Below are 16,761 nucleotides of genomic sequence, written 5' to 3' on the forward strand. Positions count from 1 at the left end.
TGAGCTGGGCACCGTGGCCAGCAGTCCCATCTGGGAATTTCAGAATTCCCTGCCAAGTGGCGCTGGTGGTAAAGAGCCCACCTGCCAGTGCAGGAGACATAAGAGACGTGAGTTTGATCCCTGGGTCAAGAAGATCCCCTGGAGAAGGGAATGGCAACCCAGTCCAGTATTCTTCCCTAGAGAATCTCACGGACAGAGGAGCCTGGCAGGTTACGGTCCATAAGGTTTCGAAGAGTTGGACACAACTGAAGCAACTTAGCAGGCACTCTGCTGCCCGGACACTTTCACTTTTATAGGGCTTCCCTGGGGGCTCAGACAGTAAAGAATCTGCCTGCAATACAGGAGACCTGGGTTTGATCCCTGGGTCAGGAAGATCCCCTGGAGAGGGGAATGGCACCCCACTCCAATATTCTTGCCTGGAGAATCCCACAGACAGAGGAGCCTGGCGGGCTACCAGTCCATGGGGTCGCAAAGAGTCGGACACCATTGAGCAACTGACACTTGCCCTTTCCACTGCTCAGAGGCTGAGCTGGGGCTGGGAGAGACTAGGAGCATCTACCAGTGACGGGGTTTGAAATGTTTGGAGTGTTTGAGAAGAGATGGAAATAATAGAGAACCACGGGGTCACCGTGGGAGACATCTCACGTTGTTCTGTTTCTCACCAGATCGCGGAAAAGCTGAGGCAGGCCCTCGGCCGCTTCCCGGTGATGTAGGACAGATGGAACGAACGTGAAGAAACGCCGAAGTGCTTCCTTCTGACTTGGGACGACGCAATTTGATTCTTTTTTTTTTTTTTCCCCATCATCCAAAAAGAAACAAAAAGAAAACCAAAAAAAAAGGAGAGTTGGGAAAAAAAACTTCATTTCCTTTATTAAGCACCTAAATGCATCAGTTTTTTAGGAATAGTCTTGTTCATCCCCACATCCATTATTTAAACCAATGGAAATTGTCTATTTTTGGAAAGTACTTAAAGTTACCAGAATTTTGAATGGAAAATTAGGGATTTGCCCCCCCCAATATTTTGCATAAAATCGTAATTTATGAGTCAGCCACAGTTCTGTTGCCGCCCAACGTCAGATAATTACTAATTGCTTTCTTAAAAAATGCAAAATATGCCAGAGTAAAAAACATAATATGTTTGTATATTTTTATAACTCCTTTCCACCCTTTGAGAGTCCTATCTATTTAGGATACTCTGCACGCCTCCCACTGAGATGTTTATAACTCAGATGCTCAGTTTTCTTGACAGAGGAAGCAAGCAGGGGCTCCCGCGGCTCCCGCCCCTCACGTGGCCCTGCCGCACGCGTCCCTCCAGAGGACCAGCTCGGAAGAACCCCCGGATCAGAGCCCCCGCGCCCACCGCCCTAAAGTGCCGTCTGCCTCGCGTTCCCTTCTGAGCCCGGGTGAGGCTGGAAGGGTTCGCCGAGAAAGCCCCGGGGTCTCGGGGGAGGCGCTCTGGCTCGGTTCCTGGGGAAGGAGCAGCCACGTCTCTGGGCAAACACTCCTCCCAGGCTTTCCGCTGGCCTCGCAGTCTTGAACTGCTCAAGGAGGCACCGTGAGCAGTGCTAGGGAAAGCGTGATTTTGCCACTCGATTGGGATTTTAGACGAGTGGGCCGGTGGGGGTTATCTGAAACGATGAAGCACAGGTGAGCGAGCCTCTCCCGGCCCCACCAGATGGGAAGGTTTTAAGGGGCTGACGAGGGTGCTAAGTCTCGTAACATGAAGCCCTCCCCAAGCTTTTACGTGCGAGAAGAAAAAGTTCAGAGCGATGTATCCTGCCTGTATCCTAAACTTCAGACAGAATTTTGTCATCACTAGTAGTTCACTTAATGGCATAAGCAAAACAGGGTCTTGGCGAACCGTCAGCTTTAACCTGGGACGCTCGCAGACACGGTCTCAGCCCCGCAGACCGCGCCGCCCTCCACGGCTGCCTTACCGTCCGCTCGCATCGCTCTCCCTCTTCTGACCTGATAGTTACATGATAGGGAATGGAAGTTTTGGGCCAGCACAAATAAAGTGAAACCAAAAAATAAATAGAAGAGGAAATCAAATGAACACGAATATGAGAACTTCTTGTTCTTCAATATCACGGGTTTTTTTTTTTTTTTTTGTTAATGTTTTATAAGTAATTTTCCCTACTTGATTTTTCTTTTATAAAATCTCATAGAACAGTGTTTATGATACAGCCATTTAATATATGTACAAATTGTAAAGAATATGTATAAAGGTTTTACACAAATGCAAGAGCATGTAGAAGCCAACATATAAATAAATTGTTTAAAAAAAATGTACAGTAAATTCTCAAGCACTTTTTCAAAACACTTTTTGGTGTTTTTGTGTGATTTTTTTTTTTTTTTTTTTTTTTTTTTTGATCATTGTTTCATGTTGCCAGCTGCAAGACAGAGTCCAGGTGATGAGTTTTGCCCCAGAATTTATTTCTCCTAACATGAATTAATAATGCTAATTCCTTAAATGAGTGTTATCAATCCAGGAAACTTGTCATAGTTACCCGGAGAGGCAGTAAGAACAAATACCGATGCCCAGTGTGTTAGGGTTCTCCAGGGAAACGGAACCTACAGGGAGTGTGTGTGCATCCCTTAAGAGAGGCTTCCTCCCCTTGATACCTCAGGTCTTACTTCTCTGGTGAGCAGCCCGTCGCCTTGTCCTTCCGGCGTGCCCAGGGAGAGGCTGTGGTGCTGCAGCTGTCCACTGGAGGGCGGCATCCGCACGTCGGGCAGGAGCCCGGGGAAACCCCGCGCAGACTTCTCTCCCTCTGCGGCCTCTGGTGGAGAGCTCCCCGTGGGCCGTAGATGCGGGCGCGGGGGGAAGGCAGTGTCGCGGGAGTGGGGGCCTTGGTGTCCGGGCCACGTCCTCGTGTAACGTGAGCCTGCAGTGCTCTTCCCATTCAGTGAGGGAGCGCCGCTGTGCACACTCGGCCTTACGGCTGGTGGCCAGGTAACACCCAATCCTGATGGGCAGCTCAGGTCTCATGGTGACTTGCTGGCCCGTGGGTAAGCATTCCGTCCGTTTCAGGCCAAGAGCTGTTTCTCAGAAGGAGAGTGGCCGTCTGTGGAGGATGGCAGGGAGGTGCTCCAAACCCCGAGGCCTGCACCGAGATGCTTCCACCAAAGGCTCCAGACAGCATCCCTTTCTGCCACTGATGCTTTGGGTGCCGCTGGATCACGTGACCCAAGCCGCAGAGCAGGTCACACGGTGGCCTGATCGTGAGGAGCTTTCTCTTGTTTTGGGGCCCAAGTGGCCTAGTCAGTATTAACATAAATACATTGATTGTCTGAGGAAGGAACCATGAAAATGAAAAAGGATTCTAAGAAAAAGAGATGACATAGGACACTCGAAATAATGTTAGCTGACTGTGACCCAGGAAAGGTAACTTGAAAGGCAGTGAAAAATGTGTCCATTGGATGTTGGTATTTGGAAGATTCTCCTGGAAGTTGCAAAATTTTAAAAACCTAATGAAACTCCAGTACTTTGGCCACCTGATGTGAAGAACTGACTTGTGGGAAAAGACCCTGATGCCGGGAAAGATTGAAGGGGGGAGGAGAAGGGGACAACAGAGGATGAGATGGTTGGATGGTATCACCGACTTGATGGACATAAGTTTGAGTAAACTCCGGAAGTTGGTGATGCAGTCCAGAGGGTCGCAAAGAGTCAGACACAAGTGAGCAACTGAACTGACTGAATGTATATTTCATCCTCTGGCTTCACACACATTGTGCGGTTCATATAGGATATGTTGGTGTTCTGATTTTTAATTGTATCAACCTTTAGCTATTGCAAAAGATAGAAAATTTATGATTTTTATAAATCTTGACAATGTAAACATTGTAGCTAAGTATCTGGAGAGGAATGGTAAAGGCATGGTGGAGAAGGTCTGTCTACTTGTCAAGCATGTGACTCTGGTTGCCTGTCTCCAGAAGCAGCAGGTCCAGGAAGTTGGCCCCCTGTGGGGTTGGCAGGTGTTGGAGTCCATAAAAGACACAACTCATAATGCACTGGATGGAACGAACATAAAGAGGGAGATCAACTTCAAAAATGAGTGTTAGTCCCAACAACCAGTGAGAGGTGGTCTGCACCCACCCCTATTGTGCAGCAGGGAAGAGACCCTGAACCTTCTTGCCTGGGAACAGAGGTTGCAGTGGGATTGACCAGGCGCTTAAGCAGAACAAAGAAATACATGTCAAACCCAGAACAGGGTGAGATAGTCCTGAATAGAGAGATAGGCCCACACAGGCCATAAGAGTAACTCTATAAAGAGAGATCCCAGGCTTGAGACCCCTTTTGTGGCTGTGCAGGGGTGAAAAGACTGAGCCCCTGAGACTGCCTTTCCCAACACTCCTGGTCTACAGCCTCAGTGGAGAGTTTCAAGTGATCCTGTCTAAAGGTTGGGAATCCAAGCTATTAATGTCCTTTATTTAAAGTAGTAAAAGTACTCAAGTAACTTTCTATGGTTGAATAATTGCCAAGTGGAACTAATGATAATAATGAGGGAGGAAGGTATTTTTTTCTGATGTATGTTTCTTTTTTCAACCTGTTTTGATTTTTTCAATCTTTTCTCCAAGAAAGTAAGGAGAATTTGAACTCCTCTCCCAAGGGTCTTTCATGCTTCAGCTGACCTTGTTCAGCTGTGCCAAGAATACAGAGTCCTTACGCTTTTACCCAGGCTGATTCTCAGCCTGTTTGCAGCAAATGTCCTTGATGAGGTAAGGTCTTCTGATAAGAAGAACAGGCGTGTTTATTGCTTGCTATAAAATGCAGGTTTCCCAAGCTCCAGTTTCCTTGCTTGTCACACAACCCACTGCATGAGCAGGCGTCCCTCTAGCGCCCCCCAGTTGCCACCGATGGACTTGCAGGTGAATAGAAGATAAACGCCATGATGATTTGTATGTGTATATTTGCAAAAGATAACCAAGGTTAGTGAACACGTCCATCACCTCACATAGTTATAATTTTGTGTGGATGAGACGAGAAGTTTTAAGATCTACTCTCTTGGTATAGCTTTCATGTGTATGTAGCACAGTATTTTTAGCTGGAGTCCCTGTGCTGTCTAAATGCTGCTGACAGTTCAAAGGCCAACAACAGGCCAGATTATCCGAAGGCCACTAAACCTCTGTAGAGAAGATTGTTTAGCTTCTGAGTCAAGACTAAGTTCAAAGGTCTTTAAGAATACACATCCATATCTTAAGTCAAAGAAAGTTGTAAAGTTCAATTAAGCAATCCCTTTATAGGCTTTGCAGAACTCTGGGGGTGGGGGCGCCGGGGGGGCGGAGAGAAAGAGAAAAACGTGTATACCAGGAACCTGGGCGAGGCATAAGTTTGAAGCACTTTTTTTTTTTTTCTTAATGATGAGGGCCTTTCACCTGGCTCATCCCCAGGAGCTGCTCTGATGAATTAGGGAGGCCCAGGAGGTGGGTTGGTGGTGAATCGTCAATTCCAGAGAAAAGCCACTGACATCACCAAAAATGATGTTGCTTCACCAGGAAGCCGGAGTCACGCACTTCTCCAGGTGTAAGACAGTGTCAGGGATGTGGTGGTGAGGAGGACACGGCGGCCACCCACAGTCAGATGCCTGGGGTCACAGGGCACACACAGCCCCATCACTTGCCCTGAGAGCATCGGCTCAGCCAGAGGTAACCTTGTCCTCGGGAGACACAGTAGGGACGTTTACTGAGGACAGACTGTCATCTGGTGGGTAGGAGCCAAGAGGCTGCTCAGCATCCTCCAATGCACAGAAGAGGCCCCACGAAAAATTATCCACCCTAAGTGTCTCTCTCTCTCTCTCTCTAGTCGCTAAGTCGTGTCCAACTCTTGAGATCCCATGGACTGTAGCCCGCCAGGCTCCTCTGTCCATGGGATTCTCCAGGCAAGAATACTGGAGCGGGGTGACGTTTCCTCCTCCAGGTGTTTTTCCCGACCCAGGATCTCCTGCATTGCAGGCAGATTCTTTACCAACTGAGCTCTGGGTGAAGTGTCAGTAGCACCCAAACTGAGAAATCGTTTGGGACTTCACTGGTGATCAGTGGCTAAGACTCCACGCTCCCAATGCAGGGGGCCTGGGTTTGATCCCTGGCCAGAGAACTAGATCCCACATGCCCCAACTAAATGATGCCTTGTGCCACAACTAAGAACCAGACAGCCAAATAAATAAAAACAAATACTAAACTAATAACTTGGGATGGGGGGGGAAGCAAACAGACAATTGCAGTTTGCCTGGGGATCAGTAAGTGTTTTCAGGGACATACAGAAGTCATTCAACAAATGACTGTGGATGAGGATAAAAAGCTGGCATCAGTGAAATCTAGATTTGGGCTCTGGTCCCAAATCTAGCAGCACTTGGACCAGGAAGCAGGACATGAGCTAAGACTGAGCCCCTCCAGAGGTTCTTTGGGGGTAAGATGATGAGTGATCTTTATATAAAATTATATTTTTCTGAATTTTTTAGCAATGAGTTTGTTCATAATTTTAAAAAATCTAATGTACAAATGGTGACTCTAGCTAACATTGCTGGATGATGTATAGGAAAGTTTTTAAGAGTAAATCCAGAGGATTTTCATCACAAGGAGAAAATTTTTTTCCTCTTTTCTCCTTTTCTTTTTATTGTATCCATATGAGATGATGGATGTTAATTGAACCCATTATAATCATTTCTTAATATGTGTAAATCATGCTGTACACTTTGAACTTATATAGTGATGTAGATCAACTATTTTTCTATAAAAATGGGAAAATTTATAAAAATATATTTGACATCACTAAAAATGTTTTTCAAAGCTATTGGAATGATCTAGTTTCACAAACCATCTCTTTCCTGGGCGTTATTAGTACTGACCATAAACTAGACTGATTGCCTCTGCACGTACAGACCTCGGTTCATCTGCTGGTTCACCCCTGTGAAATGGGAATCATCAAAATTTGAAGACCTTCCCTCCAGTGAAGAAACCCTTGGCAATGTGGAGAGGTCTGAATTGTGAGTGGGAGCCCTGGGCTCTGGTCCCAAGTCTGATACCAATAGTCTTTCACCTTCAACAAGTCATGTGAGCTCTCTGGATCTCGGTCCCCTCAGCCCCGGGGTGGCCCAGCGGAGCGCAGGTGTGTCCAGAGCCCTGACCAGCCCTGGGGCCTCCCCAAGGCGCTCACACGAGAGCAGGCAGCTGGGTGCAAGCCCACCGCTCATGGCTTCAGTGCGGGCAGCGCTGCCTCCCGAGGGACCCTAGGGGACCCGGCTCCAGTGCGTTTAAGGGCAGGGCGGAGCGTGTTGCAGACTGCCTGCGTTCCTTACTCCTCCACCCTGCCGATTCAAAAGCTGGACTGGCTCCGACTTCCACCTGCTGCTCTGGGCCCGTCCCAGCCAGCAGGAGACAAAGGCGAGCTCACCAGGAGATGTGATCCAAGCTGAGCGTCCAGAAACCCTCTTTTTCCTACAGACCTTCTTAATCTCAGTGGTCAGCGGGTGCCAATCGACTCCCCAGCAGTTGGTGCGGGGCAGTGCGGATACCGAGTCTCTTTTCCGTAATGATCACCCCGTCCCTGCAGTCACAGTGGGGGAACCAAGGCGGGGCTGATGCCCCCACCCCGGGAGGGACACCCCCACCCCCGCTGCACAGCTGCCGGGCACCAAGTTCAGAGCCTCAGTCAGCACTCACTCATGCCCCTCAGCTTGACAAGCGCTGACCCTTCACAAAATGATGAGCCTCTAAAGTAACAGGGGGGGACCTCCGTGATGGTCCAGTGGTTAAGACTGCGGGCTACCAATGCAGGGGGTGTGGGTTCGATCCCTGTTCGGGGAACTAAGATCCCACGTGCCTCGGGGCCAAAAACCCAAGACATAAGATAGAAGCAAAATTGTAATAAATTTGATAAAGACTTTTTAAAAAACTAGTCTACATTAAAAAGCAACTTTAAAAACAGAATTTAAAAATACAATCTTAAAACCCAGCAAGTTTCTGTGATCTTTCTGCCAACCAGCATGGGCATTAGGAGAAGAGACGCGTCATCTCCAAGGCTTTTGAAGTTACTGCCGCCGCTTTGGCAGGCATCTTCCTCTGGCACAGGCTCGCAGCAAAGTCCAAAATGGCTGAGACTCTGTGAGCTTCTTATTTGAACATTAAGTCCAATATCACGTGATGCACTTTGTCTGGATGGTGAAGCACGCAACAGGCTGAGAGGGAGGCCCGGAGCCTTGTTGAAATTGAGCCCTGGTGCTGGGCGCAGGGCCACCCGCCCTCCGGGCTGAGGGGCAGTCCCCCACTTCCCACCCCCACCCCACCCAAGGAAGATTACTCTGCAAGGCCCTGCGGTTGTCTGGGTGCACGCATGGTCAGTCACTACGTCCTGTCCGACTCTGCAACCTGATGGACTGCAGCCCGCCAGGCTCCTCTGTCCATGGGCTCTCCCAGGCAAGAATAGGGGAGTGGGTTGTCATTTCCTGCCCCAGGGGATCTTCCCGACCCAGGGACCGAACTTGTGTCTTCCTGCATCTCCTGCGTTGGCAGGCGGGTTTCTTTCCCACTAGTGCCACCTGGGAAGCCTTCTCCAAGAGACACCCAGGTATTTTTGGCCATCAGATACTAACAGTGGATTTCTGTTCTGTTTCTTAGCCATCAGATGTAACTGATGAATGGGTGAAGTGGGGAAGGGAGGGTTCATAACAGAAGTTTTGAGCTCAGGACTGCACCTAGAATGGCACGTTAAGTGCTCCTCCGTCCAGGTTACCCTGCTCACCGGGTCCTTCCCAGCTGGGTACGGAAACCTCAGGCTGCATTCACTCCTTCACTTAATAACACTGACTGATGATTATTGCTTCACCTGGATTCCCAAGGAGACGCCATGACTTAGTTACCGAGGACCTCGCTCAGCCCAGAGGATAGCAAGCAGAAAGGCCAGGGGTGGGAAGAGGGGGCTGGACGCATAGAACAGAAAGGCGGTGAGCAGGAGAGACGGTTCCCTTCAGTCCAGGCAGGAGACTGGGCTCGTGGGGGGGGGACACACGTGAGCCCCCTCTGGAGGGACGCCTTTCTGAGATCCCCCAGTAGCCTGCAGCAGGTTGTCTTCCCGCTCTGGCTGGCGGCTCTGTGACGTATTCCCAGCCCTCTGTGAGTCCTGGGAATTGATTTCTGCTGGTTCTATCACTGTCCTCCCGCAGTGACCTCATAGGGATGCATGGGGCAATCTTCAGCCAAAGCCTTGTCTCCAGGGGACTCAGGTGCAGCGCTCTAGAAGATGACCAGCCCTTCCTTTAGCTCCCTTCTCTCCTGATTTCTGCCCATCTCATCCTAGCCACCTTCATCTCCCCAAACTCTGATCTGTCTCTTCAACTCAGGGAGACCACAAAACTCTATGTGGCTCCCCCTTCCCGGTTCTGGGCCTGGAATCAGCATTCAGGCAACATCTGGAGACACCATGGGCCTCACCTGTTCCGCTTCTCGCAGTGATCAAGGTCCTGTCGAAAGTCTGAACCCATTTTTCCTATATTCTCTTTTTCTCTTTGTGGAAGGAGAGGTAACCTCCCCTCTGTTACCCCGTCAAGGATAACAGAGGAGGTGGAACTCCTATCACTTATTTTTAAAGTCTGAAGGTGGTGGTAGTTTTCCGTCCACAGAGAACATCCGGGCACACCTCCCTCAACATGCACTTTCCAGCCACATTCTCGGGGTCCCTGCGGCAGATGTTCTAACTTCATCATTTGGTTCAGCTTCCCTGGTGGCTCAGCTGGTAAAGCATCGGCCTATAATGCGGGAGACTTGGTTCGATCCCTGGGTTGGGAAGATCCCCTAGAGAAGGGAAAGGCTACCCACTCTGGTATTCTGGCCTGGAGAATCCCATGGACTGTATTAGTCCATGGGGTTGCAAAGAGTTGGACACGACTAAGCAACTTTCACTTTCATTTCATCATCATTTGGTTCTCGACTGACTCTGTGCCCACCGAAGGATCAGGCTTCCCCATCTCCCTAGAATTAGGCATCACGGTGTAACTTGCTTTAACCAAAGAAATATCGCTGGAAGCATCCTGTATGCTTCCTACTGCTCCTCTCTCAGCCCATTTTCCATTATGCAGTGATAGTGTGGATGTAAGGGGGCTGGAGAGCTGAAGCGCATAGATCAGAGGTGGCCTGGAGGGTGGTGGGGACCTTCAGCAGGATTTGCACCCACGAGGAGAAGGCTCCTGCCACGGTGAGTCACTGGGGCCTGAAGTTGTTTCTTACGAGGTGTGAACTACGCCACCCTGAGTCTGAATGAGTTCACCTGACCCTAGACACCCGTCTACAAACAGGTTGGTTTAATGAAGCAGGAGTTTTTGAAAATATACCATAAGAAAAGCTATCAATCCACCAGAAAAATGAGGAGCAGGAAGAAGCAAAACTTTACAGAAGTAAACAAACCATTTTTTTGTGTGTGATTGAGTTCTTTTGTTGATGTGTTTGAATCGCTTCCAGAAGGATCAGTCCATTGTCATTCAGAAGGATTTATACTTGCCTTGTCTTGAAACTAAACAGAATGGAAAACAACTTAGCATCAATGGGAGATATTTGTCTCGAACAGGAGACTTGACCCTGGTAAACTGAAATTTTTCTGTGAGGAGCCATCATTCCTCCATCCTCTTCTATTACATGAGGTTAGCTTTGCTTTTTTTCAGTGCCAGAGGAAATGCTTTTGTGGTTAAGATTTATATCCCAGCCACCTGTGGAGGTGTTTTATTGAAATGTAATTGGCATATAACATTGTATGAGTTTAAGGTGTATAGTAGAATGACTGACATACGTGTATATTGTGAAATGATCACAATACACTAACATACATCACCTCACATAGTTACAAATTTCATTTTTCTTTTTTGTGTGATGAGACCTTTCAAGAGGTACTTTGGGGGCTTCCCTGGTATCTCAGTGGTAAAGAATCCACCTGCCAATGCAGGGGACACAGGTTTGATCCCTGGTCCAGGAGAATCCCACAGGCCATGGGGCCATTAAACCCATGTACCACAACTACAAAGCTAGTGGAGGTGATGGAATTCCAGTTGTTCAAATCCTAAAAGATGATGCTGTTAAAGTGCTGCACTCAATAGGCCAGCAAATTGGGAAAACTCAGCAGTGGCCACAGGACTGGAAAAGGGCAGTTTTCTTTCCAATCCCAAAGAAAGGCAATGCCAAAGAATGTTCAAACTACCACACAATTGCACTCATCTCACATGCTAGCAAAGTAATGCTCAAAATCCTCCAAGCCAGGCTTCAACAGTACGGAACCGTAAACTTCCAGATGGATTTACTTCCAACTGCCAGATGGAAGTTCCAGATGGAACTTCCAACACTTCAAGCTGGATTTAGAAAAGGCAGAGGAACCAGAGATCAAATTGCCAATATCCGCTGGATCATCAAAAAAGCAAGAGAGTTCCAGAAAAACATCTACTTCTGCTTTATTGATTATGCCAAAGCATTTGACTGTGTGGATCACAACAAACTGTGGAAAATTCTCCAAGAGATGGGAATATCAGACCACCTGACCTGCCTCCTGAGAAATCTGTAGGCAGATCAAGAAGCAGCAGTTAGAACTGGACACGGAATAACAGACTGGTTCCAAATTGGGAAAGGAGTACGCCCAGGCTGTATATTGTCACCCTACTTAATTAACTTCTTTGCAGAATACATCATGAGAAACGCTGGACTGGATGAAGCACAAGCTGGAATCAAGATTGCTGGGAGAAATATCAATAACCTCAGATATGCAGATGACACCACACTTAAGGCAGAAAGCAAAGAAGAACTAAAGAGATTCTTGATGAAAGTGAAAGAGGAGAGTGAAAAAGTTGGCTTAAAACTCAACATTCAAAAAATGAAGATCATGGCTTTCGGTCTCATCACTTCATGGCAAATATATGGGAAAACAATGGAAACAGTGAGAGACTTTTTTGGGGGCTCCAAAATCACTGCAGATGGTGACTGCAGCCATGAAATTAAAAGATGCTTGCTGCTTGGAAGAAAAGCTATGACCAACCTAGACAGCATATTAAAAAGCAGAGATATTATTTTGCCAGCAAAGGCCCATCTAGTCAAAGCTATGGTTTTTCCAGGAGTCATGTATGGATGTGAGAATTGGACCATAAAGAAAGCTGAGCACCAAAGAATTGATGCTTTTGAACTGTGGTATTGGAGAAGACTCTTGAGAGTCCCTTGGACTGCAAGGAGATCCAACCAGTCCATCCTACAGGAAATCAGTCTTGAATATTCATTGGAAGGACTGATGCTGAAGCTGAAACTCCAATACTTTAGCCACCCGATGCGAAGAACCGACTCATTGGAAAAGACCCTGATGCTGGGAAAGATTGAAGGCGGGAGGAGAAGGGGACGACAGAGGATGATATGGTTAGATGGCATCACCGACTCAATGGACATGAGTTTGAGTAATCTCTGGGATTTGGTGATGAACAGGGAGGCCTGGCGTGCTGCATGCAGTGCATGGGGTCTCAAAGAGTCAGACACAACTGAGCGACTGAACCACTGAACTGAACCACAACTATCAAGCCTGTGCTCTAGAGCCTGGGAGCTACGGCTATTGAGGCTGCATGCTTGGAACCCGCACTCTGCAACACGAGAAGCCACCACAATGAGAAGCTCGTGCTCTGCAACTAGAGAGCAGCCCCCACTCACCACAAGGTAACAAGAGAAAGCCCATGAAGCGACAAAGACCCAGCAGAGCAATAAACAAATAAATAAAAATAAAAACAGCAATATAAAAAAGAGGTACTTTTGATAGCAGCTTCTTCTAACTTGCTTCCAAAAGAGGAATTCTTAACCTATGGTCCATATATTACTAGGGGATGTGTAACAATGAATCACAAGGAATTGCAAACAAATTATATGCATATTTTACATTTTTTTCTGGGAAAAGGGATTTGCACCTTTCATCAGATTCTTAGATGTCTGGATGACTCACTTTAAAGACAGTCAGTTTCCTCACCTAACAAGACTCTCATCTCACATTTCATCAGCCGAGTCCTATTCTTTTTCTCGTAATTGCTTCTCCTTCTTTTTCCTTTTTCTTATAATATGGACACTGAAGAAATGCCCTGAGAGGGAGGGCTGAGTAATTTCACAAGTGGATGGGTGGTAGTCTCCACTTAGCCCTGGAGGTCCTGGGTAATCACCCAGGTCAGCTGTCTGAACTGGATACTGGATTTTGATTCAGCAGTCTTTATGCAAAATCCCCAGGGGCCCTTCAGGCTCAGAACCAGCTTGTTTTTTTTTTTTTTTTTTCAGAACCAGCTTGTTAAGTGATGGCAGAGCAAAGACCTACTGTCATCCTTGGCCAAGGGAGGATGAAATGGAAAATCATCCAGCCTTGAGGAGAAAGGAAAGTCCTTCCCTTCACAGCTTCCTTCAGTGTGGCGTTTTGGATTTTTGTATAAAGGGTGTTGGGATGGGCAGGACATGTGGCAGAGAGAATGAAAAGTGAGGGGAAAGCAAGCTCTGAGTATATCCTCACTACCTCCTGGGGAGTCCTGGCACCGAGAGGCAGAGAAAGCTTATTTAACTCACTGTGAGCAAACTTCCGGATATGGAGAGACAAACAAACCTGGCTGTCGAGTCAACACTGCTGTCTAAATAAATGCATGTGAGCCCCTGGGGGTTGCCTGGGTATTGAGAAGCAAGTCAAGCTGAAAATAGCCACCGTGACTGGAGACCCTCTGCTCCCTAGAGGCTACTTGGGAGCTGGGCGTGGAGTCTCGGTTCATGCATCACAAATATAGCTCAAAACCACAAACTGTGAGACTTTTTTTAGTGCAAAAGCCATGTCCTCATGGAGAATCAAGCAGAGTACCTCTTCTAACTTTAAACTCATATAATGTTATATGTCAATTACATCTCAGTAAAATTGGAGAGAAAAAGGTGATTGGGAAGCTTAACTACTAAGACATTTCCATGGGCACTGAAAAACGCAAAGCTAACCAAGTGTAAAAGAAGAGAATCAAAGATAGATGGTGCGTCACAGAAAAACTTCAATTCACCAGTGAGCCACAGAAGTGAGGACTCATAAGGTGGATGTGAGCCAGGTGACCTGAGGTAACAGCTCCTTTATTCTTTTTATTGTGCTCACTAGACTGTGGAGATCCTTTTTTTTTTGGCTATGCCACTGGGCATGCGGGATCTTCCCCAACTAGGAATTGAAACTGCGCCCTCTGCAGTGGAAGTTCAGTGTCTTAAGCACTGGACCACCAGGGGAGTCCCAGATCCTCTTTTGTCAGAAAAGTTATTTCTTGTTCACTCTTGTGGTTGAAATAGTCACATAGCTTGATCTGCAAAAATGCTGTAACATTGTTTTGGTGACTGTCAGCTTTTTATCTGACGATTTTTCTTCCACCCTCCCTGTGGAAACATGTCCACTGGGACAGCAACATGTTGGCCTCCTAATTCCAGAGCTAAGTTGAAAATACCAGTGATCTGTATATTTGTTAGCAGAGGAGGAAAGCCATGTGAGCCTGCTGAGTTTGTTAGCACCCCAGTGAAAAAACAAATTCTGTCAAATAGATAAAATATCAAATTAAAGGGTCAGAAGGCAGTGTCACCAACAGAAAAAACGGCTGAGGAGACATTTGGAGAACCTGGTATCTAATAAGTCCTATCGGGGCTTTAGCATTCAATGAGCAAGTCAGAGATCCTTTCTATCCTCTCTATTTCACCATGATTGCTTTGGGAGGAGATACATGACATCAGGAACAGTTAAAATAATTTGTAACTGTAGGCAGCATTAAGCCTTATGCTAAAACAACCAGGTGATCAGATGCTGGCTGTGTTAGGCACAAGCCCATTCATTCCCAACCCCTTTCTCCTTGTCCATTTCAACTGAAGAGAGTGGGAAAGTCTCTAATGGGGGTCATGTGACACAATTTGTTAGGGGCTTCTGGGGAAGCTTTTTAGATATCACTGACCTAGATTCCTCTCTTCTTTCTACCTTGGATATTAGTGTGATGCCTGGAGCTGAAGCAGCCATTTCGTGGTCATGAGTCAAACGGGCCTCTGTGTTAAGAATGAAGGAAAAGAAAGAAGGACCTCACCTTGATCTTTGACAACATTGCTGAGCTGCTACCCTAACTCTAGATACTCTACCTTGAGACTTCTTGTTTAAGATTTTTATAGGTGAGTTTTCTGTTACTTCCAGCCAAAGCATTCCTAAGTACCTCTGATACATTAGCTATAATATGCTGTTACTGAATTTTTAAGTTGAAAGAGCACTGTTTATTTTAGAGGTACATTTTATTTGTAAAATTTGTAGTTTATTTAAAATTTATATTATTTTAAATTCCATTAAAATTTATATTTTGAAACTTCAAACATACAGAAAAACAGAAACATAAAGTTTCTCCTTTCTTACATACCCACAAGATGGGGTCAGCATCCAGCCTCTGGCCTGCATCTGTCCAAAGATGGGGAGCTTACTTCTATACAGGCAGCCCCCCATTTTTAAACTATAACACATATCTAATTGCTAAAAAGTTCTTCTGGATGTGGAACCGAAACTCACCCCTCTGCAACTTTTTTCTCCACGCTCTTGGAGTGACGAGGTACAGGCCTTATTATTAAACACTTGGCATTTTCCTCCATGGATGAGTCTTGTAACTCCCTCAGGAAAAGGGTATTTCTGGAGAAGAGTTAATGATAGAAGGGAAACAGGCATCCCCATACTGAAATGGGAGCACCGTTGGGAGGCCTGCTCTTCCTCTTTGGCAGGAATGCTTCGGGGGAGGGGCTGGGCAGCTGACCCTCCCCCACCCCTCCCCCACCCCTGCACCCCACCCACGTACTGGCCCAGCTCTTATGCAGGGCGTGGAATGGCCGGGGGTGGGGAGAGGGGGCAGACCTTTACTGGCAGAGCTTCTTCGGTTAACTGAACAGCCAGATTCCACTCTGAAAATCACCCGGCCCCTGGAAAAGGCTCTCCTTGAGTGTGGAACTGAACTGAACGATGGACAAGCAGGTCCAGCTGTTCCTGGCTTGAGAAAGGCCCCGCCCCCCCACCTGTGACAGGTGTTCCTCGGGTTGTTTTTCCAGTCATGATGCTGGGCGGGGCCCAAGGTTGGACTGGCAGCGGGCACACCTGTGTGTGGAGCGGTCTTGGCCAGAGCTGCGAATACAGCTCCCCTGGCTCCCGGGGCCCACAGGCGCCCCCACAGACCCGTCGGCCTCAGGGGTCACTGGCTTTCAGAAGGAGACCCGGGGGGAGGGCAGGGGCCACACAAACCCGCCTGAGACCCTGCGTCACGCGGGCTCCAGGAGCACCACGGCTGCGGGGTGGCCGAGGCGCCAGGCACCCTGACGGGGTTCAGTCTGTGTCTGGGAGGCTCTGAGAGGTCACGCTCTTGGGTTGCAAGGAAAACTAATGAGAGCCCGGACGCAGGTATCCCTGCCTGAGGTCATAGGTCCAGTCGTGTCTGTGTGTGTCTGTGCACAGATCAGTGCCTCATGCTCCCTGTTTACAAAAGATAATAACGTAATAAAATGAACCGGCAAGCAACCCCTCCTATTAACGATGTCCAACCCCCGCCCCACAGCCACGGCCAGCAGAGCGAGGCACGCTCTCCCGGAGACCTGAGCCAAGCGACCCCAGACCTCACCTGCACGGCAAGGCTTCCCAATCCCAGTGGGTGGACGGTGGCCAAGACACACGGCCATGTCTAGGGAGGCGACACCAGGGAGCTAGAAGGACCTCGTGGTTGGACAGCCAGCGGGGGCTGCCTGCGATGGAGAACCAGA

The 16,761-nt window shown here is 47.8% G+C and overlaps 1 protein-coding gene and 1 long non-coding RNA gene across 2 annotated transcripts in view; one reads left to right on the forward strand and one right to left on the reverse strand.

Annotated features, from left to right (window-relative positions):
• The window catches only part of SNX9 (sorting nexin 9), an 87,034-nt gene extending 84,712 nt beyond the window's left edge, over window positions 1-2,322 (forward strand). The window contains exon 18 of the mRNA XM_061130197.1: window positions 666-2,322. Coding sequence (XP_060986180.1) covers window positions 666-713 — 48 coding nt within the window. The 3' untranslated portion in view covers window positions 714-2,322. The remainder of the gene's footprint in view (window positions 1-665) is intronic.
• A 5,994-nt stretch (window positions 2,323-8,316) lies between these two features.
• Window positions 8,317-15,954, reverse strand: LOC133047074 (uncharacterized). The gene is made up of 3 exons (XR_009690652.1): window positions 15,869-15,954; window positions 15,533-15,649; window positions 8,317-10,504 (listed from the first exon to the last, which is right to left on the reverse strand). It is a non-coding gene; the product is annotated as an uncharacterized LOC133047074 (long non-coding RNA).
• Window positions 15,955-16,761: the final 807 nt, after the last annotated feature.

This window comes from Dama dama, chromosome 26 (genome assembly GCF_033118175.1).
Source record: "Dama dama isolate Ldn47 chromosome 26, ASM3311817v1, whole genome shotgun sequence".
NCBI classification, from domain to species: Eukaryota; Metazoa; Chordata; class Mammalia; order Artiodactyla; family Cervidae; genus Dama; species Dama dama.